Source organism: Sardina pilchardus, chromosome 18 (genome assembly GCF_963854185.1).
Source record: "Sardina pilchardus chromosome 18, fSarPil1.1, whole genome shotgun sequence".
NCBI classification, from domain to species: Eukaryota; Metazoa; Chordata; class Actinopteri; order Clupeiformes; family Clupeidae; genus Sardina; species Sardina pilchardus.
In genome coordinates, this window is record NC_085011.1 from 13,492,287 (window position 1) to 13,519,051 (window position 26,765).

The 26,765-nt window shown below is 44.2% G+C and overlaps 1 protein-coding gene across 3 annotated transcripts; it reads right to left on the reverse strand.

The window, feature by feature from the left end:
* Positions 1-212: 212 nt before the first annotated feature.
* Positions 213-26,144, reverse strand: tet1 (tet methylcytosine dioxygenase 1). 3 transcript variants are annotated; one of them, XM_062519243.1, is made up of 12 exons: positions 25,936-26,144; positions 23,497-25,110; positions 13,232-13,282; positions 8,069-10,334; positions 7,721-7,811; positions 6,584-6,677; positions 5,679-5,887; positions 4,773-4,923; positions 4,404-4,493; positions 3,857-3,994; positions 2,759-3,089; positions 213-2,495 (listed from the first exon to the last, which is right to left on the reverse strand). In XM_062519243.1, exons 2-12 carry the CDS (start codon positions 24,970-24,972, stop codon positions 1,402-1,404), a joined length of 5,991 nt encoding a protein of 1,996 aa, XP_062375227.1. In that variant the 5' UTR covers positions 24,973-25,110; positions 25,936-26,144; the 3' UTR covers positions 213-1,401. The 3 variants fall into 3 exon arrangements, with proteins under 3 accessions (XP_062375227.1, XP_062375229.1, XP_062375228.1); XM_062519245.1 differs by lacking the exons at positions 23,497-25,110; positions 25,936-26,144 and adding an exon at positions 14,957-15,037; XM_062519244.1 differs by lacking the exons at positions 23,497-25,110; positions 25,936-26,144 and adding an exon at positions 13,561-13,765.
* Between the last annotated feature and the right edge of the window lie 621 nt (positions 26,145-26,765).

The window sequence follows — 26,765 nt, forward strand, 5'->3', positions numbered from 1 at the left end:
TGTAACTCTTGCTATGCGTTTTGTTTGGAATTTACCATGACATTAATTTAGCAATAGTTGAGTAGTTCCATCATTCTCAGTAGAATTATATGAATGCCACAATATTAGAACTATCACTTAAGATTTAGATCAAGTAAGCCTTCAGTCAATCATACCAAATTATCATAACTGTCAAGATCTTTTTGGGATGGGGGGGGGGGGGGGGGGGGGGGGGCACTTTAGAAGAATCTATTAAAAATCATATAATCTAGTAAAAAAAAAGGGAATAATCTGCATGAACTCACAGGAAGTATCATAATTTATATTAAATAATAAATTCTACTCTGCAGCATTAATATGTGAAGTGGTGTCACATGTCAAGAGTTTATTGTGGATCTTTGAAGCACCAGTGACAATTATACATTAAATGTGTAGATATTTACGAAAATATCTAAGTGTGATGTTCTTCAAGTTACGTTCAAACCCTTTGGGAATTGTAAACTCTCAAAGGTCAGAATTCTACAGGATCATCTGAACTAAGTGCTAGTTCTAAAATGTTTTAAAAAACATCTGAAAGTTAATTCAGCACATAACCATATGTGATTATTGCTTTCATAAGTACGCCTTGTGGAAATTAAAAGCACCAACAAAGAGCAATACTGTGAAGGGGATGACAGACATGATGAAAAAAAAAAAGCATGTGCATATTGGAAATTGATATTTTTCAAGTTGTTTTTGAAAATAAAAGTGCTTTTCAAAATGACATGTACAATGAAAACAAACCATGACAACCAAAACAAACAGAAACTGTAGCATGTACCTTCATTACCAAATGCATTACAAGTGACAGAAGAAGGGAAATGAAACTGAAATGCTACATGAATGTTTTAAAACAACCACCTATGGTGATACTTGTTATATGTACTGTATACTCACTTCTCTATTTCTTATATATTTACCAGTCACTGCTACAATGGCACCAAAATAAGTCATTATTTTACTTCAGAAAGAGCACCCACTGCTTAAAAAACAATGTCCATTCTGAGTGTTACTTGCAAGTAAAATGCTGTTTTTACATAGTACAATTGCAGTAAACAGGCTTGCACCAAAATTAAATTACAAAATAGTTTTGACAATGATCAGAATAAATAATCACATTTTATGTTCTAATTTCATCTCTGTGTATAAAACCAAGTCTTCTGAGAGCACCATTTCTTTACAATATAAAACCGTCAAGGACTCACCAAAAAAACAACTCACAGTAAAAAAACAACAAATATTTTTTTTCCCAACATCATTTTCAAAAAGCTGAGATGAAACATAATTTGACAATATCAATGCACTGAAAACACAAATGAAAGAGTAAATTGATTGAGGTAAGGCAGTAGCATAAAAGAGTGATGGTGTAGACTAGAGGAAATGTCACATCCAGCGGTTGTAGGGGCCTGTGACTTGCGTCAGGGCGTAAGGAGCCACTGTGACGACCCTGTCCTGTGGGAGCGTTTGAGCCCAGCGCGTAGGCACCTGGGCCAGCTCTGGCTCCTCAGGGCTGGACTCCTCAGGGTCCTCGCCTGGACACTCTGCCGCTGGCTTGCCTCTTTTGCCTTTGGGCCGGACGGGGCTCACCAAGGCTCCGACGCCGCCCTCCAGTGCCAGGCGCTCGGCCTCCTCCTCTTTCTCCCGCGCCTTCTCCGCCATCTTGGCCTCCCACAGCGCCAGGCCGTGGCCCGGCTCGTTCAGGTTCTTGTGCTGGTAGAACACCAGGGAGATGCGCGTGGGGTGGCTGCGGTTGGGCCGCAGGATGGGCGTGGTGGCGTGCAGCTCCCGCCGGGCGCACTCGATGAGGATGGAGCCGTGGGAGGGCGCCACGGCCACGCCCCCGATGTCCCCGTCCAGGAAGTTGTGCTCGCTGTCCGACCACACCTCCTCGGCCTTCAGGGCTTCGGGGGTGAGGGGAGTCCGGGGCGGGAGCGGGCTGCCCTGGTCCGCAGGTGTGCCCTGCGCCAGCACACCGGGGTGGTACCCATTGAGTCTGCTCTGCAGCCCTTCGGCAGGGTGGGGGTAGAGTGGGCGTGGGGGTGTGCTCTCCACAGGGGTGGGGACTCTCAGGAAAGAGGAGCAATGCACGTCGTCTGGCTCCGACTTGAACGCGTGAGGGTGGGGGTAGTCACGGAAACCCTTTGCGGTCAGGGGGGAGACTGCCGGCCGAGGTTCCAGCAGACGTTGGTCAGAGGGCTGCGGACACCCACTGGGCCTGGAGTCACCACCGTGGCTCCCTGGCGCTCCAGCAAAACCATACTTGGGAGAAGGACGGCCGGACTCGTGTGAGGAAAGTGCTTCCGCAGCCTGGCTGTTGGTTCCAGGAGGGGTGGGATACTCACGGTTGTGGTGGAAAGGGTGTGAGGGATCGCAGTTCGGCGAAGAGTTCCCCACACCTGCTGTCCGCAACGGGATGGAATATAACTGAGGTTCTGTTTTGACCAAGGGAGACGTCTCCACAGAGTTGCTTTTGTAACCTGCAAGAACACATTACAGTTAGACAACTGTAACTGAGAAGCTGTTCACACATCACAAAACCCAATGAAGATGCATCGAAATGAAACATTTCCTTGTTTGAGAGGAAGTTATTATGTATTACGAATATCTTCAAAGAAATCTGTTTAAAGGCCACAACAAGCTCTCACCAAACGTGACGGGACAGTTCCTAACCATAGTGAATGCAGTGAATGTGGGATGGGCAGAGCCAGGCTATTTCCTGGTCCTCCCATAATTACTGTACCTCTGTCAGGAGTCCCTTTGAAGAGTTCACTCTTGACCTTGCCTGGGGTGTTCTGCTTCCTGTCCTGATTGTTAAGCTGTTTATCCGCGGAGGCTTTCTTGGCCTCCAGACGCCTCTTGCGGGCAGACTTGACCGGTTCAGCCAGCAGTCGCACCTCCCTGGGGAAGGCCGAGAGCACCTGCAGAGCCCCGGTCTGCATCTTGGCCCACTGGCCCTCCGCTCGGCCGAACTCGTCCGTCTCGGAGATCTTGTAGAGGGGCAGCACATGCAGCTGCTCATCCTCTGGCACATTCCTCACTGCTCGGTTATCCTCCTTAGTTAAAGTGCATACCTACACAGGAGGGAGGGAGATCTACGGTCAAGGGCCAGTCACATCAGATGCGGCATGCGCTATGAAACCCATTACTTTCAATGGGTTGAGAGCGCAAGAACTGGTCTGCCGCTGCGCTCAGTATAGCGGCATTTTTGCCGCTTTGCCGCTCTTGCGCTACCGTGGTCAAAGTTGAAATATGTTGAACTTTGACCGCGGCGCGCTGTAAGTCAATGGTCTTTTGCGCGGAACCCAGCGGTAACAACAACAACAATCGTTAGAACGTTACCTCAACCTAGAGCATTCTAGCGGTGAGCGCAGTGCATGCCGCCTGTAATGTGACTGGCCCTTCAGTCGTCTATCATCTCTTCAGGAGAGAACGCTTCATGTGGCTTTGACTGTGCTGTTAAACGGCAGGCTTTTATTGCAGTATTTTGATCAGATAATAGGATGAGCGATTTTGCATTCGCAAGGAAACGGTGGAACTGGATGTTGTAAATGTATTCAGTAAGCTTGCAAGGATTCCCAACGAATATTCACATTTGGAATGTAAGTCTTTTGTCACATAACTTGACATGCAGAATAAACCACCTGATCCTCTCTATGCACAGTGTAAGCCTGGGTTAATAGAGGATTGATTCAGAATGTGGAAGCGTTGCTCCATCAGAACTTAACTGCTATCTGCTGCACCGTTCTGTACAATACTCTACTTGACTGCATGCATATTTATCGGGAATTGTTGCCCGGTAACTGCGATTATCTGTTGAACACACAGCGTTGTGGCTTACCACAGTACTCCCGTTGTTCATGTTGTGTGTGTCCCTGTGTGCGTGAGCACAGAAGTCCACACATGCGGTCACCCCAGAGAACGGCCGGCCCTGCTTCACACCCAGTCGACAGTCTCTGCCCGGCTGCTCGTGGTCCACCTGTGAACAGGGATTAATTTGCATAACCCATTCATTCATGTCTCACCACACACTCTCTTTCAATACATTGTGACATAGATATCTGAAGCGCACCGAAGGGTTTAAATTCACAAATACAAACTAATTCTTCTGATTATTAAATTCTTATCAAACATTCTATGGCAAGAAAAATGAGACTTTACATTACATTACATTTTAACTTTGTAACCAAAGCGACTTACAACATGATGAAACATTTAAGCTTTTCAGGGCATTTCTAACAACAAATTACAAAGAGACACCACTGTTGTTATAGGATATGCTTAATGCATGAATGACATACAACATAGTATGAGCACAGGATCAAAGCAGTGACAGACTGGCTCAGTGACGGACAGGAACACTCCAAATCTAAGACCTGAGGACTCACCTGGTTTTGAAAGGCCTCTGGTGCCAGTTGTTTGTACAACGGGGCCAAGTCTGTTGCTAGGTTCTGAAGGTTATCCTCCAGTTTGCCCTCCTAAAAGAGAATGGCATCCAGTCAGTACTGCAAATGCTCATTTGTGAATGCACTCACTTCTTTAGGGGAGCGACAATAATGAGATGTGTTCTAGCAATCTATGGCCACTGGGAGGCACCTAATCTTACTGTATACATATTTGTATTGTACACACACACACACACACACACACACACACACACACACACACACACACACACACAAAACAGGAGCACCAAGCACTAAACTCTACAGTGTATCTTTCTGGAGATGCTACCGTGCCTGCGAAGCCTTGCTCACCTCCTTTGGGTAGTCTCCAAGCAGGCGGAACTTTCTGGGGACCTTGCTGCGAGCAAATTTGCAACCGTTGAAGTACATACTCCAGGAGCAGCCGAACGAGAAGGACGCTCCACAGGTCTCTGGGTCCAGGCCCTGGCACGCACACGTACGGCTGAGTGAAGGGGAAGTGGAGAAATACGACAGAAATACTGAGTTAGAGCACTGTGAAATATATTAGCTCTCCATTTTACGTAACACCAGAAGCTTCTGGCATCCATAACACATCACGATGACCATTTCTGAATTTGGAGTTGACCATCTCATTGTTCTTTTCGCGGCGACCGTTCTGACCTTCATTTTACATGCACACTATAATTACCTCATCATACAATAGCCCATGTTCCCTTTCAACAATTATCTCTTTTTTGCCAAACTTTGACAATAGGCTTTTATCCTTTGGCTATAAAGTGGTAGCCATGCATGGCCAATAACACACTGGCTGAATACTTCCATGCTCTTGGTAATGAAGAGGGGAGAATTGAAAAGGCCTGCCTAATTTGAATAAACATCTGCTGTTTTGTTTGATGCTCTTCCCGATATCATTGTCACCGTTACCTCAGCTGCAGCTTATAAACGGAAGAGTTATCAATTATCTATAGAGCTTGTGTGCGGTACCAGGACCATAGCAGCTCACTATGTTTAAAGCCTTTTAGTTTGCATTTACATTCACATGTACAGGGCTGATAGACAGGAAATGATCTGTGCCTGAAATGATCAAATACAATCCAAGACAATATAGAGATTAGCCTTTCTTGGACATCGTTCCTTGGCGAGCTCAAGCCTGAATTCAGGCACCACGCCTGAACTCTATCAGGCCTGCATCATGTATTCATTCATTCAGAGGACACACCAGGCTACTGTACTCACTCTTCATTGAGGCCACAGCGGCGACTGGTGGGGGAGCCGTACTTGCAGAGCGTCTGGGTGAGTTCGTGGTACAGGTGGTCGGCCATGGTGCGCGGGATGCCCTCCCAGGCCAGGATGAGGATGACCACCACGGCGTTCTGGCAGCAGTGGCCCAGGCGGTGGCGCACCAAACACAGCAGCTTCTCCTCCTCACTGCCCCGCCGGATCACCTGCAGACAAACAGGCCCAGCCACACATGCAAATATTCATGAAGTTGCCTGTGAATCACCTCCATTGTATGCATGGTATTCACAACTTTCCCGAACTTTGACCTTCACCATGAATCACTATGTTGGTTATGAAATTCCATCACTGCTCTGATGATGTCAAAGTGAGCTTGTTTCGTGCATACTGCACCCCTATGTATGCAGCCCCATTATGGGTCAGCTACAAAAAGGAGACTCTGCGCAAACTTCAGGTAGCATATCATGACTGCCTGAGGATACTGTTGAAAAAGCCCAGGAGTAGCAGTGCAAGTAAGCTCTTCTGTGACTCAGGGCTAAGGACTCTACAAGCTCTCTTGAGGAATGTCCCGACTGGATGGGTCACAAAATTGTATTATAATGCTGCTTACAAGCCCCAGGTTCAGCTCAGTCAGATATGAATCACATTTTTGGAAACATTGGTATGGGTGCCTTTTGAGGCTATGAACTGTATGTTTGTACTGTATATGTTTCTATTCCTTTTTGATGTTGTATGTCTTACTGTTGGGCCTAGAGCCTGTAATAAAGTTTATACTATGGTAACGTAGAATGTGTAGAACAAACCGGTAACAAACTTCCTGTTTTCCTACGTTCGGGGTGTTGCATATGGCAACACAGCTTACATTTTATAGAAACATCCATGTGGAGCAGAAATAATCTTACCCATTTGGCAATCGGACAGCCCTGAGAGCTCCGGCCTTCTCTCCCCGTATACACCACCACTTCCACTCGCACCGCCTTCCCTTTCTCTCCATACCTGCAACCAATCCACATCACGTCCCTTGAGCATCATTTCCACGTTTTTTTAACCCTCATTCAAGAATCAAACTAGTTCAAAATAGAAAAATCATTTTTGGTAACAGACAGCATGCAGGAAGCGTTCTACAAACAAATTTCCCCTTGTTTTTTGTTCATATTCGATATTTGTTGTGATATTGTTAGTATCCACTGATTTCTGGGATTTGCCAATGTTTTTCTTTAAAAACAACAAACAAAAACGGTTCTTTGGGGGGGGGGGGTATTGACAGAACAGAAGATTAGACAGGAAATGAGGGAGAGAGAGAGATGGAGGGTGGGCTTGAGAGACGACCTCAGGCTGAGTGATGAAATTGCGCTCTAATACCGCGATAAGAAAAAGTTGTCCATTTTAAAAAACAAACAAATATCACATAATCAACTATGATTATTTCATATTTAAGAGTAATTTCAATGATTAAATGTGTGAGCTAAAGAAAACTGGAATCCACTGATCCCAGTCAAGATCAGAAAAGCTCATGGTTGATATTTGCATACTGTGGCTTACATACTGTATGCTTACTGCTCTTAGATGCACTAGATGCTTGGACATGTGGCAGAGAGTAGCTCCTCTCCTCTTTTCCACATAGGCTAGAGGTGTTTAGTGTTGCGGACAGCAGGTGTTGCTGTATCTATTCTAATAGAATGCAATTTTCTATGGGCCTCCAATTTATGTATACCCCAATAAGTGGGGAAGGCAGCAGATTTGGATGGTAGAGGTACACCTGGAGCTCCTCATTTTTTTCTCTTAACAGAAAAATGAAGAGAGAATATGAGAGAAATTGAAGAGAATGTTGCTGCATGAGGCCCAAGGTCCCTTAAATCTATAAAACATGGTACAAACCCGCCTATAAAGTCACCCTGGGGGCCCCTCTGAAAGCAGGCCAGGGGTTTCCTGTCTTAACTTGCACAGAGTGTGTATCAGGCTTAGCAATGCTTTCCTTTTACAACAGTCACTGTGAAAAAAAAAGCTCCTGTGAACACAGACCCTTCATAGTGTTCTACCTGTTCTCCATCAGTTCCCTTACTGCTGCTACACTTGGGCCAGATCCAAGGTGTGTGTAGAACGGACCTTCCTCTTTCTCTATGATTTGTTCTGCAAACAGAAACAAGATTAAAGTAAACTTAACATTAAAGTACTGTAGCACTTCATAACAGGCATACATCTTGGGGTACTGGAAACATGCTACAGTACATGAAGGAACAGCTCAATCATTTTTGAGTTTCAAATGAGGCAATTTGATTAAATGGATGAAAAGTAATTAGGTATCAGAATTATCTAAACATACTGTACATACCGGTTGCATAAGTACAGTAAGGCTATCACATTGGTCAAGAGAGTGGAGGACTTACCCATGCAGTCACAACTGGGCATCTCTGGTGCACCTTTTTTGGAAGGTGGCGTAAGTAAATTCTTGGTTGGTGTGTTCAAGAACTTCAGAGGGGACTCCAGGAAGCTGTTGAGCGTGTCCTTAGTAGGAGTGTAGTCTCTGGGATAATCTACCCCTGGTTCCACATTTATAGTTGACGTCGACAACACAGTGACCGAGCCAGATGTTTCCACTTTGTAATATGCCTCTTGATCTCGGCGAGGCTGCTGCTGCTGCTGGTCATTGGAATAGCTGCTCGTTACGCTCTGCATGTCAGGTCGGTGGGTGGACGCGGCGCCGGGAGGGGCGGACACACCGGGGTGACCCTGTGGTTTAGCACCATGATTCAGCACATCACAGGGCCTGAATACCTGAGAAATCGCCTGTCGTTCACATTCGCGCCTCCCCTCCTGCGCGCCGTCGGTGTGGCCGTTCTGTTGGATGGGATGTCCGTTTGGATGCAGCATGGGGTGTCTGTCGTGGGAATGATTCAGAGTGATGGGTCCGGTGTTCACGTGGTTCACACTGTGGGTGGCCAGGCCCGGCGGAGGAGTCTGGGACTCCAAGTGCTCTCCATTGAGTGGGCCGCCGACATAGAGCTGACGTCTCTCGCGTTGTAACTGTGCTTCGACAATGTACCTCTTGAAGTCTATCTGAGTCTGTGGCAGAAACGGGTTCCGCCTGTGGTTCACGTTCTGCTGAGAGGACGCTTTCTGACCCTTGGTCTTAGGGGCAGCCTTGCCGTTGGGTGTTCGTCTAGATAGAACAGCTCCTGTGGGGTCTCCGTTAATCTCAAGTGCCTTCTTTTTAGAAACTCTGGGTTTTGACGGCGTTGTTTTCGCCCTTTTCACCGGGGTCTTTTTCTGGTTTTGTGCTAGTGAATGACTGTTGTTGTACTTGATGGCCTGAACAGGCATTCCCTTTGGGGGATTATTTTCTGAGTACGGGGAGGGATATCCTGACTGCGTCTGCGTTTGGCGGGACTCGATTATGAATGCAAGCTGGGCCAGCTGCAGCGCCACCTCTTCCTCGTCCTTGTTCCTTGAGCCTTTGCCTGGCGCTCTCTCCGGCTGCTTGTACTCCTTATAAGTGCCCTCTGACCTCTCCGTCTTACAAAGTGCTTGGCTGGCAGTCCTCTTCAGACCTTTCTCCGGGACGAGGGGTAGTCTTTCACAATCGGAACTGGCTTTCAGGAGGTGCTGCAAAGACAGCTTGTCTGAAGTGTATGCGCCGCCGCGGTGGTGGCTAGCGTTACCTTGCCTGTTAAAAGGGCCGTGGATGACTGAGGTCTGGTGCAGTGATGAGCTGATCACGGAGACCTTGTTTGAAGCAACATCTGACACTGATTTAACTTCCAATAGAGGTATGTTTTCTATTGTAGAGACGGTTGCAGCTGGTTTGCTTTCTGACCTGGTATCCAGACTACTGTTTTCCATTTTTATGGGCATATTTTGAGGCAACACAGCCAGTTGAGTCAGGGCCTCAATAGCTATGGCCTGTTCTAGACTTAAGTTCCTTTGCTCCACCAACGACTGCACACTTGGCAAAGGACTCCCAGAGTCTTTAACACATTTGTCTGAGTTTTTTTGCTCTTGGAGTGTGTCAGTAAGTGGACTGATGCCCACAGGTTTTTGATATGACTTAAACTCATGTGAATTGTCCTCTGGTTCGGTCTTCACTGAGCACACAACGGAAGGCCGAGGGCCGAAAAGCCTCTCCTCCAAGGCCTTTCTGTCAGTAATGGAAAAACAAACTACAGCTGCCAAAGTGGACAGAGCATCCTCATAGCCATCGCTGCTTTCTGAATGTGACGTTGTCTGACTGTCTGTCAACACCCACGGCTCCTCCATCTTGATTTTCTTCAGCGGGACAGTGCTTTCTGGAAGTGCCTCGGGTTGGGGTTGGGGTTGGGGTTGCACAATGACCACTCTCTCTGAGGAAGGGGAAGCACAACCAGCATCTCTCCTCGCGTTTGGTGTGCGGTTCCCAGCACCGTTGGGTAAATTCAGTGAGAGGCTCTGACTAAGTGCGTCGGTATCAGAGGTCCCAAGCGCTTTCTCAAAGGGGGGTGCTGCTGCTGCTGCCATTTGGACTGTGGGAAGAGCGTCCGGCAGGAGGGCGTCCGGTGGGAGGTTGTCCGGCGGGGCAGTGTGGGCTTGCGATGAGTCACCCTCTTTCTCTTCGGCCGTAGAGGTGTCCTCCATCTGCTCCACCTTTGTGCCATTTAATGAGATCCCCTCCGTCTCAACCTGGGCCCAAACAAACACACAGAACGGATGACTCAACACGTTCGGCTCCAACATCCTACTGCAGACCATAATAAGTCCCCGGGCCTCGCGTGGCAGCCTGTGCCACAGCATGATCACAAAGTCTGGGATATGCCCAAAACAAATACAAATTGTTTACAAATGCTGAAGCGTGACCACTTCTCTGGACAAACCTTAAACCTTTTTTCCATGTACAGGCAGTTTGGTCAATTGCTGTTGTTTTTAAAGATGTTATATAGATAAACTGACTTTGACATTAGATTAGAATTATAATGTGTTATATAACAGGGTTATAAGACAATAAGAACAGTTTAATGAAAGCTGTGTTGAAGACCATAAAAACTCATTTGTCTCTATAGAATTGTGGATAGCTTGTCTATTTTTATTTGTCTATATGTGGTCTCAGGTTCAGGTTCAGTGATCACAAACGTAGTCTTGTAACATTTTTGAGGTGAGTAGGCACCTGTTGTAACAATGTGCGTGGACAGAAGAGTATCACCAGAATCATTCCCTTTTATGCCTCCCACTGACACAAATCCTAAACTTTGCACAAGCTTATGGTAGAAGACAGCAACATATAAAAAAAGATTCAATCTGATACCATGATATATAGTAAAAGGATTAAACTCCACTGTTTTTTTATTTGCAGCAAGCTTTTCATACATAGAAATACCTCTTTCATACACTCTCTCTCTCTCTCTCTCTCTCTCACACACACACACACACACACGCACAAACACAAACACAAACACAAACACAAACACACACACACACACACACACACACGCACACACACACACACACACACACACACACACACACACACACACACACACACACACACACACACACACACACACAGGTATAACATTTTCAGATGTGTCAAAATACTCAGATGTGTCCAAATGTCTGAGCCAGCAATTGTACCCTTTAGACTAGTCTACCAGACAGCTTCATCAGGTCAAAGATTCATAGACAGAGCGCATCAATATTTACAGTGCAGCGCCAGATTACATTTTCTCCATGTGGTGTGTGACTAATCTCAGCATATCTGATAATTGTCTTTATGCGCTCTCCTACACACCATCTCTCCCTTTCAGCAAGAGATGACTGATGCAACAGCCTGGCCAACACAGGAGTGAGGCAATCATTTGGGAGCCTATGCAATGTGTTACCTCTTAAATACAAAGAAAGAGGAGAAATAAACCACCACTACTGCTTTCAGTCAGTGGTGAAACACAAAATAAGCAGTCTGAGGAGGATATGGTGCTTCTGCTAACCATCTTTGTTATGTCTGCTGTTTCCAAAGTTTGTTATATCAACTGTTTCTAAAGTCATAGTTTAGCAAAACAACTAAAAAGTTATTTTGGGATTGTAGCGTCAACTCATTATGGAATCAAGCAATGGCAGACTTTCCAGTGTTGTGGCTGAGTCTGTGTTAGGAAATCAGAGGTGATGAAGTGTTATCTGAGTTGTTTCCAAAGTCAAGTATTTATGGGAAGACTTAAGGCTTAAACTACTCTCCAATCTTCAGCTTACATACAGTTTGACCGAAAATATGCGTGGAGTCATGAATACTGCAGCTTCATGAATACGGCGGAATCATTTATATGTAACTGTAACTGTACTTTTGAGCATTGTTCATTTATCTTTTCTGAATCTTCAAATAAACCATTTTACTTTTTCAATGTCTCACTTTACTTCCACTAAACCACTGCAGTGCAAAAGTAGGCACAAAAATATCCCTGCACTGGAAAAAAGGAATTTATACCAAAACAGTACCATGTGTAAAAGTAAAAGTGTGAAGACTGAGGTAAAAGACAGTTATGCACTTTTTAAGCATACACTTACCCTAATGATAATTACACAAAAACAGTAAGGCTGTCTCTTTATCATCTGCTTAATATGTCTGTCTGGACCATTGAAAGATCCCAGAAAATGACACTTGACTTTCAATTCTGTTTAGTGCAGCTGCCCCTTCACATACTGCCCCTTCACTCCAACCACCCCCACCCCCTGCACCACACACACACACACACACACACACACACACACACACACACACACACACACACACTCATGGCAACAAGAGCGACGGCTGCTTGCAGAATCGTAAGAAACCTCCCTGAGGAAGAGTTACCCAGAGAAGTCCCAACAGAGGGAGTATCCGCACACCGAACATGAGACAAGAGATAACATGACTAGCTCTGCATCATATTAAGCAGACCGAGCTACATACAGTACGGTACATGTGAGAACAAAAGCACTCACAGTTGTTTTAAATATACCGTGCCAAACATGAGCATTGATAAAAAATATTTTCTAAAAAAAGCTGTAATAGCTGAACTGGCCAGGAGAACAGAAATGAGTCTTGAGTTACTAAATTGTAAATAGTCTGCTATTTTCATTATTTCAAAACTGACAAAGATATGTTTAAGAGACATTTTAACATGCATCAGTGCAAAACTGCTTTCAGTTGCCTACAGAACATCAGCAGCAAAAGAACTAACTCACTTCTCACACAAAGTTGTACGTGCTGCTAAAAAAAAAAAAAAAAAAAAAAACATGCTTCCTTCCTGATGTGTGTGTTTCTCTGAAGTCTCAGTGAGTAGATGCTTCATTCATTGAATGTACCTTTCCTGCCGCTCAACTTCACCAAACCACAGCATAATGATAGAATAAACAGACTAATCACAGCACAGGTGAAAATGCGACTGACCCTGCACCGGAGTAGTTGCCAGCTACAAATACTGCATTCCTCTTTCAATAGAACAGCAGGTGCCAAAATCGGACTGTTATTTGCCAAAAAAAAGAAGAAGAAAGAACCACAAGCAACATGCGCTACCATGGCCAGAAGGTGAAAAAGAGGTGTCTGTTACCTTGGAAACTCGTTTCTTTTTCACTAGTTTGGCAATATCCTTGCTGCCCACCTGAAAAGAAAGCAGAACCAAAACATGAGTCCTCAGTGACGAGTGATACTGTGATACCAACACCACACACACACAAACACACATACACACATAGACACATTCACGCATACAAATATTCACGGATACGCACAGGCACACACACACACACACACACACAAAGCACACAACATGCAAAGGCACATATACTGAGCGTCTGGTCCCAAGAAGACAATGGATTTCACAAAAAGCCCAGGATAGGGGGGGTGGGGGGGTTGGGTTGGGGGTGAAGAGGGGGTTACCTTTCCTCTCCTCAGAGGCAGACCCTCAATTTTGGGCAACATATCCTAAAAGGTAGCCATCTTGCCTCCTTGAGCTTCAAAAGAATAACTGGCTACAGTAGCAGATCTCTCAGCCGACTGCCCGGGGTGTCATGATCGGAGTGCTGAGGAGCAGCCGCGGACTGCTGGTGCTGCAGACGCCGCGTACCGCATGCCTCTCGCAGATGCAGACAGCACCTAGTCAGCCAATCGCGTGGGGACGTTAGCGGCTTGTAAATTATCTTCCATGCCTAGACCCTCCTAAACAAAGGATCCCCTATGTGGGCTTTTACTCTACAACTACGCGCACGGGAAAGCCCCAATCTGTGGAGTGGACACGCTTGGGAACCGGACTGGAGTTGGAAAGAAGGATTTACTGAATGAGCTTGGCCTCGGGGTCAGCATTAACCTACATTAACACTTCAAATCAACTCTCTCGCTCTCTCTGTCTGTCTCTGTCTGTCTCTCTCTCACACATAAGAACAGACACAAAACAAATTTAAATCACAAGTGATATTAAAGTAAAATGAAATCAAATATTGACCAATTTGAGAGTGTATGGCTGAGCTGGCATGCTTTCACTTCAGGGAATTAAAGCAAAGTCCTTTTAATATATAAGTGTCTCTGATTAAAGACGCTCTTTCTAATAACTTTTTGAAATCTGAGGGTTTTTTTCAGGGTATAGTTCAACTGTAAAAGAAAACTATTTCTAAATTGAAACCAGGAATGTATCTTGTTAAACTTCAGAATTGCAATTCCTTTCTTCGCACAAAAGACTTTCTGGCATTTTAACCTGTGTAACTTGGAACAATCGAAAACACAGCTTAATAATGTAAATTATTTTACTGATCTATTAAAACATTTAGATCACATTCAAATCACATTTGGCTCTGTGTTCAAAGTCAGTATTGTGCCATACAACCTCACCATGAGCAGTACTACTTAAGTGGCAGCCGGTAGATTGCACAAGTTTAATTCCTGTCTGAAGACAAACATGTGGCGACAGGGATCATGCAAGGATAGCAGAACACCACTGACACTGGCTAGTTAGCTTAGCTGGAACACCATCCAGATCCCCTAGCTGGCATCAGTACCAGGTACACAAAACAAGCCATCCCTCCATGTCTCTTGACCAACACAATACTTCAGTACTGCATGCCCACATGCACACGCACACACACACACACACACACACACGCACATACACACACACGCACGCCCAGACAAACATTCCATCAGATTATACCTTCATAGAGACATTCCAAACTCTGAGAATACATAGACTATAACAAGCAAAGCGGACTGCGCCTGCTGGGCCAGCAAACAAGCAGCCAAAACAAGACTAGGACATTGCCAGCGGAAGACCCGAGTACTTTACCTCGATATGTAAAGGCTGTCAGATCTCTCAGAGATTGTTCCAAGAATGTGTTGCTGTGAGTCACGCTTCTCTATGTGTTTGCAGAGGTGGTGTGACAGGTTTCATGCTTTAGCAACCCATCCTGAACTGGTCAGGCAAGATTACCAACGGACATGTCAAGCTCTTCTCCTCAGCACGTGAGTGGAGGAATCTGCGTTATCAACTGCAACCACACGGTTGTTTACTTTACTTTCTTTACTGTACTCCTGTTGCTCCTTCAGAGACAAAGCATTATTTCTGTATTATCTTGCCAGTTACAGAAAGCCAAAGTAGCACAGAAAACAGAACTAGCTTACACTCAGCCAAGCCACCAAACATGCAACCCATGTTCTGAACCACCAATCTTATGAGTAGGACATGTGCATCCATAGTCTGGTATTTACATGCCAGAATGACAACATGATTGAACCCAATTTGATTGAACCCAACTGTTCAATACAAGTGCTGTTCTGTCTGGCCAATTACTTCTTTCTGACATCAACTGGCTACTACAAAGAAAGTTGTGCAGCTGTTGAATTATATACAAACTACAGTTGAGAATTTGGGTCTGTTGAGTGTTTAGAATTTCCAACTGGCAATAGAGATTGATAATGTATGCGGCAAAAGGTAGCCCTCAACAACCTTTCCACGTTCTTGGTCTCACTCCATAAATGTGCTATAATTGCTGGGTCTTAAAATGTCCCATATGTTAGTCTTTAACAAGCTGCCCGGCGATCATTAACTGCCAACACTTGGGACATTAATCACACCCCTTTCAGCACAATGCCAAAGAAGGCCCAGGCATATAATGTCTAGGTGTCATCTGGCAACAGGCAGGTAACGGTGTATGTGCCACGGGCAGTATATTCCTCTGTCAGGTGTTCGGAAGGAATGTTTCCCCATTTTGTCTTCCCTCACCGGGGGGAAAAAAGTGTTCATGGGGCACTTAGATGCATAAATGGCAGGAAAAGGGGTGGATTATTTTCAGGCTACTTTACAGAAGCAACTGGTGACAAACTTGGGAAAGCATGACTCCATGCCTGGATCTGTCCCCAGCTGTCGCACGCTGTTAAAAGCACCTAGTGCCAAAGTGAAAATACGGAGGTCTGGAATTTGATCCACAGTTAAGGGCACATAGAAGCAATAAAATGGTGTCTTAACTGAGCAAATCCTGCATTGCCTCATTCACTGGCCACACGAGGATGTTTATATTACCTATAGTATCAATCATAATTTCAGGCAGCTGAATGCTACAATTTGTGCTAAACCCTAAAAAGTGTGAATGCATGACAACATCTTTTTAAGGGATCTGAAACTTGTGATGAGCGATGAGTTAAACCCATGTTCTGATCATCTCAGCACAGATGTGTTGAGCCGGTTGGGTTGGTTGAGCATGCTGAACCCACCTTATTATACACAAGCTTAAGGGCAAATTTAATTGCCTATCATAAATAGGAAGAGTGCGCAACGGTAGCCAGAGGCGAAATTATGTTTGGTCTCAATGCTGTATAGGAGGCCACTGCACGCCAGTCTCCCACAAAAGGCCTCACTCCGAACACAAATGCTACACAATACGTAAATCACTGATTGAACCGACCACACAAAACTATGTTTAACACAGTCACATTCATTTAAAAATAAACCTAATTGTGTGGATTGGAATGGCACTGTGGCTAGATTTTTGACAACAGATGATAAACGGTTTAGCTTACTTCAACCATTTAACTGACATTCTACTTTCAGTTCCCATGAAAAGCCTATCCTGCGCAGCATCCAAATCAAATTTTTGCAGACACGCAATAAAAACTAAACTGCCTTCCCATTTTGGATTAAAAATTAAAAGGTCTTTTCCAACATGGTTCCTAAATCATCATGTCCAAAACCGTTCCAAGGATTCCACAGTCCAAGGTGCATCAATCCAACACATGCGCACACGCTAGGCTACACTAGTCACTGAGAGAGTTCTGGTTTGGAAGGATTGGCCCTCTAGGATGGAGAGATAGGCTATCATCAGCCCTCGCTCGTTAGCACCCCACAGAGACAGAGAGTTGGCCTCAAGTTTGCACTTTCTTTTTTTTTTTTGCTGAATCAGGGTTCAAGAGTAGTCCAAATGTAGACAAAGAGCAAACAGAGCAAAGCAGGGAGCACATGGTGCTGAACTCACATGCTCCGGGATATGACTACATATGGGGGGTGGGCATTAGATCCTGTTTCAGTTTGCAAGAGAACAGGTCATAAGCCAGAGATTGCTCAGATGAGAAACAGATGTGGGGGGATCTGAAGAGGCCAGAGGCTGAGGGAGTGCAGAGCAGCAGGTCTCGGGGCTGCTGCATTGTCAGGGGTGACGTCCCCCATCACTGGCCTGTTCGGGCCAATCTGGAGGCTCGTCAATATCATCAGTCATGAACACATAATTCAAAGTGACATCCTATCAACCACAATACTTGTGGTCAAGTGTCACAGTCATGATTGAGCAGAAAATACTCCCTTGTAAGTGTTACGCAAGCACAAGTTAGACTACTCGATGGGATTAAAGGTGCATGGGGTTCACATAGCATGTAAGCATGGCTGTGACTAGCCTAGCAATACTAGCTTACGATTAACCAGTTCTCTCTAAGCTGATTACAGTAGCTGCACAGGTGCATCAGTTTGAAGGAAAGCTGCAAAAGACAAGTGCAAGGTATCCAAAACTTCTGGTGAATACATGAAAATAGGCATTCTGTTCCTGGGTCATATGTTGTACAAAGTATTGAAATCTCCTCTGCTGTTGAAGACTCAAGATAGTTCCATTTTCCATATGTGACTGCACCTATCACACCCCTGATGAACCATGCACCATACAACCATTGGCCAATCTCTTGACTGAAATGGATAATATATCGGGCTTTGATCAAATAGATATGGGCCAAAAGCACTGAAGAACATTGGTTAAAAATCTCACATTTCTGATCCCACCAAAGCACAGCCAATTTCATATTAACACCCCTGGATTATAACATAAGAATCCAACAACTTCAACAAAGTCCTCTGTTCAGTAGCTAGCTAATCCGAAGCAGAAAGTCTGAATGTGGTGGTCTTTCTTTTCTTCCAATTTAACCTAAGTGTTTGATTCTCAGTCTGTCTTTGTTCGTCCCCAGATAGCCATTGTGAGCTTTTTACCAAGGCACAGTGGATGGATTCTATTCAAAATGCCAAATCAAGTGGCACGGCTTCAAAGCCAAAGCTGAGACTCGGAATCAGCAAATCATGGCACACAACCTAACAGATGGAAAAGGACACAAACCAAACCAGGGAGAGAAAAAGGTCAGAATCACAACCAAGTTGCAAGTCTTTGGAAATAAAACTTTCTGTAGCAATGCTTTCTAAAATCATAGGAATATCTCTGTCCACTATACAGTTTGACACCTACTATGCAGCTGAATGAGGAGGTGCAACAATTCACCTGTGCTACACACTTTGTACTATGTGTTCTTTAACTCTCCAAACAAACCCACAGGTACCTGACATACTCAGCAAAGGCAGGAATAATACACCTGGGTCAGAAATGCTTCATGTTAGAAACTTCAAAATGTTTACCTCAAAGTGACATTCAATCCAGTCCTCCTCAGAAGGTCTATAAAGGCAAGGAGAAGAATCCCGCGAGACAGGCAACACTATCCTGCTTCACTAAACTCTCTGAATGTCCAGGCGTTCTACCTTCAGCTGCAGCTATAATGTTTACATTAGCAGAGAGAGAGAGAGTTTCTGCTCATTACCGTCATTCTGTCCTTATGCAGAGCTGGCACTGATGGGATATAAATCTTTTTAAATGTGTAATGGTATCGGTCCAAATTGCTGAGGCCCAAATGAAATAACAGGAGAACATTGCATACGGCCCAAGAGCCCTTCTAAGAGCACAAACTCTCCTTCAGAAAGCAGAGTTGCACTATTACTGTGCGAAGCAAGGCTAGTAGCTGGCTTATGCGGTGCACCTCATGACCACAGCGAATGGTTCTCACAATGACATTTCACGATTCCCACACCCTCTCCTTCCCTCCTACTGCCCAGTCCCACACGCCTGGCACACTCTCTCCAGTCCACTGTGTGTGTGCACGTGTGTGTGTGTGTGTGTGTGTGTGTGTGTGTGTGTGCGTGTGTGACTAAGAGAGAAACAGAGATAAAAAGTGAGCGAATGAGTGTCCACTGACTGTCAACCCGCTCACCTCCACTTCAAAGTCAGTTGTATCTTTTTGTGTCTCCCAACAGGGACAAACAGATAACAGTTTAACCGTGTTAAACCGAGAGCTACCAATGAAGCTGGCAATGTAGGCAAGCAATTTTCAGAGGCACCTAGATAGCTAAATCCCACAGAAATTCAACTAGATTTAGTGGCTTAACTACAACGAGGAATTCCTTCCCTGTCTGATATTGCTTGGGGGAAAAGAGCTATGGGCAATACTTTCTTCCCATTATCTTAAAACAATGAAACTCTTGAGCTGTCATCAGATAAAAAACACTTTTACATGAACTGTTTGCTCCACCAGTTGGGGTCCCATAGCCACAGCCATAGTCAACATGAAGAGCGCAGCAGTCCGCTACATCTCTGCATTACATGTTGCACTGTGGGCTGAGACGGTGGGCGTGGACGGGGGTCGCAGAGAGGTCACGCCTATTTGTCCAGGATTTCCTCTCAGACTCAAGAGACAGCACTGTTACTTATGGCAACTGCAGCCTGCCATAAAAAGCAGTCCCTCTCCTGCAATGCCACATCGGTTTTCAAAAGAATGTGCATTTATATGAGCATATCTCACTAGTGTGAGACGTCTATCGTATCTCATGAAGTCTACGGCCCATGAACTCTTTTACATCCCCTCTACACGTGGACCCGGTCCACTCAACAATAAGCATGAAATGGCCATCTGTAGGCCTTGCATGTTCTGCATTAGTCCAAGGTCAGTGTGATATGGGGGGACCATGGCAACCATGAGAGCTCTCTGACACGCGGCCATAAAACAGCATGTGTGACACTGACAAGTGAGCTGTAGGTAAATCTTGCTGTAACCACATGTGAAAACAGCAACCTAGAAAGTGATACAATTACAATAGACCATCTACATGTACTGTATGCATTTTCATTTTTCATTTGTATGCTTTTTATGGATGTTATGTCATTTCTTCACTCAGGCACCTCAAGCAATATATTTACAGTATGAAAAGCACAGTTCAGCAGGTTTTACATCATCGTAACCCCTTTGCATCATTGCTGTAATAGAACTTTTGGCAACCTCCACAGTCCTCTGACAAGCATACGTTTGTTTTCTTGGAAAGGCATGATTGAGTTATGACCGAGCCGTGCCAAGTCAAACTGTAGATGATTCTATGGGATGAAAACTCTTGTCTTGGTGTGATAACTCTTGTCTTGGCTGTTTCAAATTCATCAGCGTGAGATTAGCAGCCAGAGAAAGACTCTATACGCCACACAAATTATGATCTGGACTCTGAAGGCCAGTGCACAATAGAACAAGTTAAGTTTAATATAAAAAAAAATCATCAAACCCACTGTTGGGTTTTGTGCAACATACTGTACAGTAGACAGTGCTAACATACAGGTATATGTTCATGAATAACATTTATAGTTTTATGTTGAAACTAAGACATAGAGTATTCTCATACAGCCTACAAACATACTCAACTCCATCACTTAACATACGCTGCAGCTGGAACCTGAAGCAATTTGCGTTTCCATGGGTGGAATTTGTGAAGGATACCAAAGCAACTGACCACACCGTGCCGTATCGTACCGTACCATTTGTTTGCCATCCTTCCGTTGAGGTACCAAGAATAATGTACAAAACCATAGTTTCTTTCGAAGTAAGATCACACCAAAACCTAAGACTTACTAAAATGGACTCTTATTACTGAGGTCATCCTTACACTCTGTGTGAGAATCCTGCTTGGTTGAAAGTAAGGAAAAAACGAGACCCCAATCTTCACTGCATTGCCTCACTATCCCAAGAGACAGGAGAGTGCTGTCAGGAGTGATTGAATCCAGACCAGCGAGAATGAAAGCGCCTCTTGCCCGTTCAATTTGCCAGGTTTCACTTTTTCCTTTGGTGCCAAGTAAAGCAAACCTATACGTACCACTCACAACACCAATTGCAGCAGCTCCATCTCAGTGGCACACTCAAAAGGCACACTCAATTGAACACTAAATACGTGCCCACAGGAGGCGTACTTTATCCTGCAAGTACTACTGTTCTCTCTTCATGTGGTGGCCGCAACCAGAGTGGCTGTGATGGGTTCTGGCAAATGTCAGCTGTGACAAAACTTTTCCTACTGTTGCCCAAGGAATGCAAATAATGGACATTATCATAAAATATAAAATAAAAAAAAATACTCAAGGATGGCTCAAAGGTTAAGGAATGCACAAATCACCATTCGGTTAACACTGATTATGACAGTCAAACTTTATAAAGCACTAGAATAACACCAAATAGCATGGCACTGATTGTGACCGACAGGTTACAGCATGGACTGGAAGAAATATGCATGCTATTTCAGCCTAGAGGGCTGTCATAAGCACTGACAGAGAAAGGCACTTGGATATTCAGTAAGTCTGACTCCAGCATATTTATACGCCAATTAAGAATACTTAAAAAGAGAAGTATAAATATATAGCGAGAGGCCTACCAGTAGAGGACCAATCCAATTCTTTGATTAATTTGTTTCTTCAAAGTAACGGAGTAATGTCACTGTTAGTTAGCCATGAGAAAAGCACCTACTACAACACTGTCTTTTGATGAAAGGAATCACTCACTATATTACTCTATCATACAGAATGAGCATGGCCACTTCCTGATTAGCCTGCTGAGGCTGTCCTCACCAGCGGCGCACACTGGCTTCGTTTGACAGGAAGAGCACACACCCATTGAGGTATCACACCTGTCCGAACAGGCCTAAACCATTACTGGTGATGTATTAGGGCGAACAGCCATTCTGGGCGTAATACATCTCTAGGTAGTGACTGTTTAACCATCAGTTGGGATGCAAAACATTTCACCAGGCACAAGATAACAAAAGTGTGTGCATTTTTTCACCACTAATCGCTCTACCAGCTCCAAATAAAATGCAATTAGTAGTGCTTCAATTGAAGAATGAAGAATAAACCATATAGAGATATTTACCATAGGTGTAGTCTGTGATAGTATATGGGTACAGTTACTACCTTGCAAAAAGCACACATTCTTCAGGTGTGTCAGAATTCCTCAATAATGCACAGGCAGGGATACTGTAATGTTAGTTATGGGAATAAACGTGGCCTTTCTTTGTTTTTTAATTTGACCTCTTATACTTCCTTGTGTCTTTCTTTCCCCTTTCACACAAACACAGCCCCCACAGCAGAGTGCAACATGGACAGTTTCCAAAAATCATCCACTCCCTTCCTGAATGGGGAACACTCCCAAATAGTCAGACAAAAATGTCCCTAACAGAAATCTGACCATACTTAAAATGACAGATGTGATAGCAGTTGAACATTGACCTACATTTCAGGGTACCAAATGATATGTTTACAGAGCTGGTATAATCTTGTCACCATCCCCTGCCTTCCCATACACAAGCATGAACATGAGCACACACTGATTTACACAGAGAGAGAGAGTGAGAAAGAGAGAGAGAGAGAGAAGCCCAAACTAACCTAATCTGGAAAAGGGAATATCTGTTTCCATTACCAGCTACTGACCAAAAGAAACAAAAGTGTAGGCTATGACTGTTGAAAACATGCTCAACAGATTCTTATTGCTGCCGTCACTCTTAAGCTCTAGTGCAAGATAGCTGCCACAATGGTTGTGTTTCCACATGAAATGGGCTTAAGTTGCCACAGATTCTCTCTACGGAAATACCGGCATAGTAGTATGTCCGTTACAGAGACTCTTCCTGCTTCCTGTCTAAGCCACCAGTAAGAGTGATTATGAACCAGGAAGTGTGGACAGAGAAAGATAGAGGGTGGGGGAGGCTCTTATGTATGGACTTCTTTCATTTGGCTACACACACACACACACACACACACACACACACACACCACGTGTGCAACTGACAGCAACTCATGTGATAGGGCTTTCCCCAATAACAAGGGTCATCCTTGCATGCATCTAAATAGACATACAAATAAATTGTACCATGGATTTAAATCAAGTACAATTTCCACTTAATGGAAACTTAATGACAGAAGCTTTATAACAAACGTTTATGACTTGTTTATAATGTTTATGACACATTCATGACAGTGTCATGTCACTCTTATGTAGATAGCTTCATGTAAAGTGTAACTGAAACATCTTTATGTTGCTAGTTGCTGTTCATGTATATACTACTACTAACACCACCAAACATCATAGCACATTCAAAATGAAAGTAGAGGTAGACTGAAACTACTACTGCTTTCTCAGTTCCTTCTAGGAAAAGCCAACAAAGCAAAGGCAGTTAACAACAACTACTGCAACATCACCATCAAGTTCAGAACAATGTGAAAACAGGTGTCTCACCTGAGCAGAAGAGACCCAAGAAGGTTTTTTCTTGAGTTCAATACACTTCCTGAGCTTGCAGATCTGATGGCCTGTTTTGCGGTTCAGACAACAGCTACACTGGCCGCAGTTGACCTGACGGAGGCAGGGCACACACGCCTTACAGCGGCTTCTCTTGGATCTCTCCCTCCCCTCCGCACCCGTCAGGAAGTGGTGCATGTCCTCCGGTGACACAAGAAAAGCACCTGAGCCTGTAGGCTCCAGAAAGGCATCTGGCAGCCCTGGCTCTGACTCTGTGTCGAAGGAGGACTGTGTATTCTCCGAGCTGCTGGTGGGCTTGCTATCAGAACAGGGCAAGATCTTTGGCACCAAGTCCAGCAGCTCCACCGCTTCAGTGCTACAGTCATCTGTATCTGTGGACTGGAGTACTAGTGAATCCGTGTCCCCGCTGGGCCTGTCCTCCGAGAGCACGGGCTGATCTTTGGTGTTTCCATCCACAGTGACATGAGGTATTCCAACTTCCACAATAGTAGCACCTGCACTTTCTTGGAGCGGTGACGGTGCCTCTGAGGAAGTACATGAAAGGGAGGGAACCAAAGAGACATTCGGTGATGGGGGGTGTGGAGTGGTCAAAGTAGAACTACATAGAATCAAACATGTCTGTGGTTGAAGTTCAGCACCATGGTTACCATCCTCGCCTGAGCTTAACACAGCCTCATGAGGGGGTAGCACCACTGGGAATTCCACCAGGGCTGAGGTATCTCTGTTATTTAAAGGGTCCTCTACAGAGGTTGGCTCTGATGAATCCGACTTATTTGCACATTCGTTATTAGGGTCTAGTCTGTTAGGGTCTGCCACGATGGGTTCAGATTCAGTGGCCTTACCACCATAGTCAGTAACCTGCTCATCCTTGTTGGATTGGCCAATAAGTGTGTTGTCCTGCTCCACCATAGTCAATTCTGACCCCAAACTACTGAGCTGATGTTCACCTTCTGGAGTCAACGACTTCTTCTGCTGGCTGCCATTGCAGGAGCCAGGGTGTTTTGCCACCCACTGATTCAAACCTTGAATCTGCCGAGCTGTTGCCTTGGCACTCCGTCCTATCTTGCTCGGCTTTACATCCTGCGGAAAACTCTGGGAGAATGGAGTGCCCCGGAGAGACTTTCTTCGGCCTTGCAGGTCTACAACCAAACCAAACTGTGTGGCAGAGCTCATAGACCGTCTGAGTCGCGTAGATCCTCTTTGAACAGGGGAGCTTTTGCCAATGTCCAAGTATCCCTGTGAGGCATGACTGGCAGCCTTATTGATGGCAGTGCTCTTGGCAGTCTTGGCTTTTGCTGTGGGCCTAGTAGGTGTGTCTGATGTGTTTTTTGCTGTCTGCCCCTTAGACTTTCCAGAATTAACAGTGCATCGTTTCGCAGTAGTGGAGATCAACTTTTTATCATTTCTTTTCAATGGTGGATGTAGCCTTTTGGGTTTCTTGGGAATAAGAGGCATAACTGATATTAGGTTGAGTAGGGAGGTGTTGATATTGGAAAGGAGGCATGGGCATTAGATTTAAAGGGATTGTAAGGAAAACACATAAGTTCTTTGCACCTCAGCCTTCTGTCCATTAAGCACACAGTGATAAGCATCCTGAAAAAAATATATAAGGCAGAGTTTTAATATCATACATCTGGCATAACTGATCTTTAATAACAAACAAAATGCCATACATCCATGCCTTTAAAAATCCTATCACAAACATGGACATAAAAGAGTGCATAAAATAGTGTGTCTGTTTCCATACAGCAGGTGACTTTGATACCATTAATGCTTCTGTCGAGGTGAGAAGCACACTCTACTCCAAGTAAATAGATTGTCATGACAATTATCCCTGGAGCTTATTTATCTATTTGAAACACATTAACAACTGCTTCAGTTGATTTATAGTCTTAATAGCACTGGACCTAATTATATAGGTGCAATTCCACATGCTTTAAAATTGTCTAAAACATCACTGATCTTTATGTGAAACATTTACAACTTTTAAACATGTAGGCTCCAGTTGAATATGATAATAATAGGTATATTACCACGTTGTCTTTTTCACTGATTAAAGGGAACAACATAATTACAGTCCCAGATGTAAACTGCAAATGTTTTGCGCATGAAAATAAATTACATGATAACCTGCACTAGTCTACCTAACACATGTTTCAGGTTCCTTAAAGCCCGTGAGCTTTACAACCTTGGTCACCTCGCTATCACGTTACTTTGTGGTTTGTAGTTGACAATATACGACATCTATGAGTTTAATGTACTCCCTTAATTATTAAACAATGAGCGACAGTACCACTTGGAGACATCAAAGTAGCTGTTATACCATAAACTGTCGACATAGTTTTATTTGGAAGATATGTCGAGAGGGTTATTTTACCAACGCGTCCACTTTAAAGTCAGTTGAAATACTTTACATACCGGAGAGACAGTTGCACTGTCTGAATTGCTAATAATACTCCGCTCCTGTAAGACACTGGTGATCCTTGAATAATTTCTCTTAGCACAGTTAGTAACGACTCACTATACGTTGCTATACAAACAAGCGATGCGTTGTAAATCTGATCTTAATTGTTACTGAGCTTTGTAGGTTTTGCCGTAGCGCGTAAAGTAGTTATAAAAAGCGTAAATCCCTCTTTGGTCAATCCATTCAAGACAGCCCCACACTCCCAGACTCGACCTACGGTCTCGAGTCAACTCGGCTCTTTAATGGACGCTCGATGGGTGTACAGAAAACGTGGAGCGGACTTTTGAGTGTATATTTCTTGACTGAGGATAATGCACACTGAAAAATATAATAAAATAGACTACATAATTAATGACTATATAAAATACTCATATACTCATATACTCATATACTCATAGACGCAATATGTGAAACTTGTAAACCACATTCACCACGACGTCTAAATTGGTTTCTGGATTATGTTGTTATTTACAAGTATGTTAGATTAGGCTACTATTATAACTGCTGCTGCTGCTGCTACTACTTGGAGACTATTATAATTATTACTATCACATTATTATCAAAGGCTAGGTATTATAGGCTATTACTAACCTTCTTCAGTTTTATAGCATTTTATGAACACACCCCATTTGGTGTCCTATTAACTTTAACATTATAAGACGAGTTGTTTGTATTTATGTAAAGGATATGTCTCATATGCATGGCCCTATGTCCTCTTCACTGTAGTTAATTATGGTAAGTTAAACTTTTGCCTATTTGCCCTAGGCCTACGTAATATCTATGC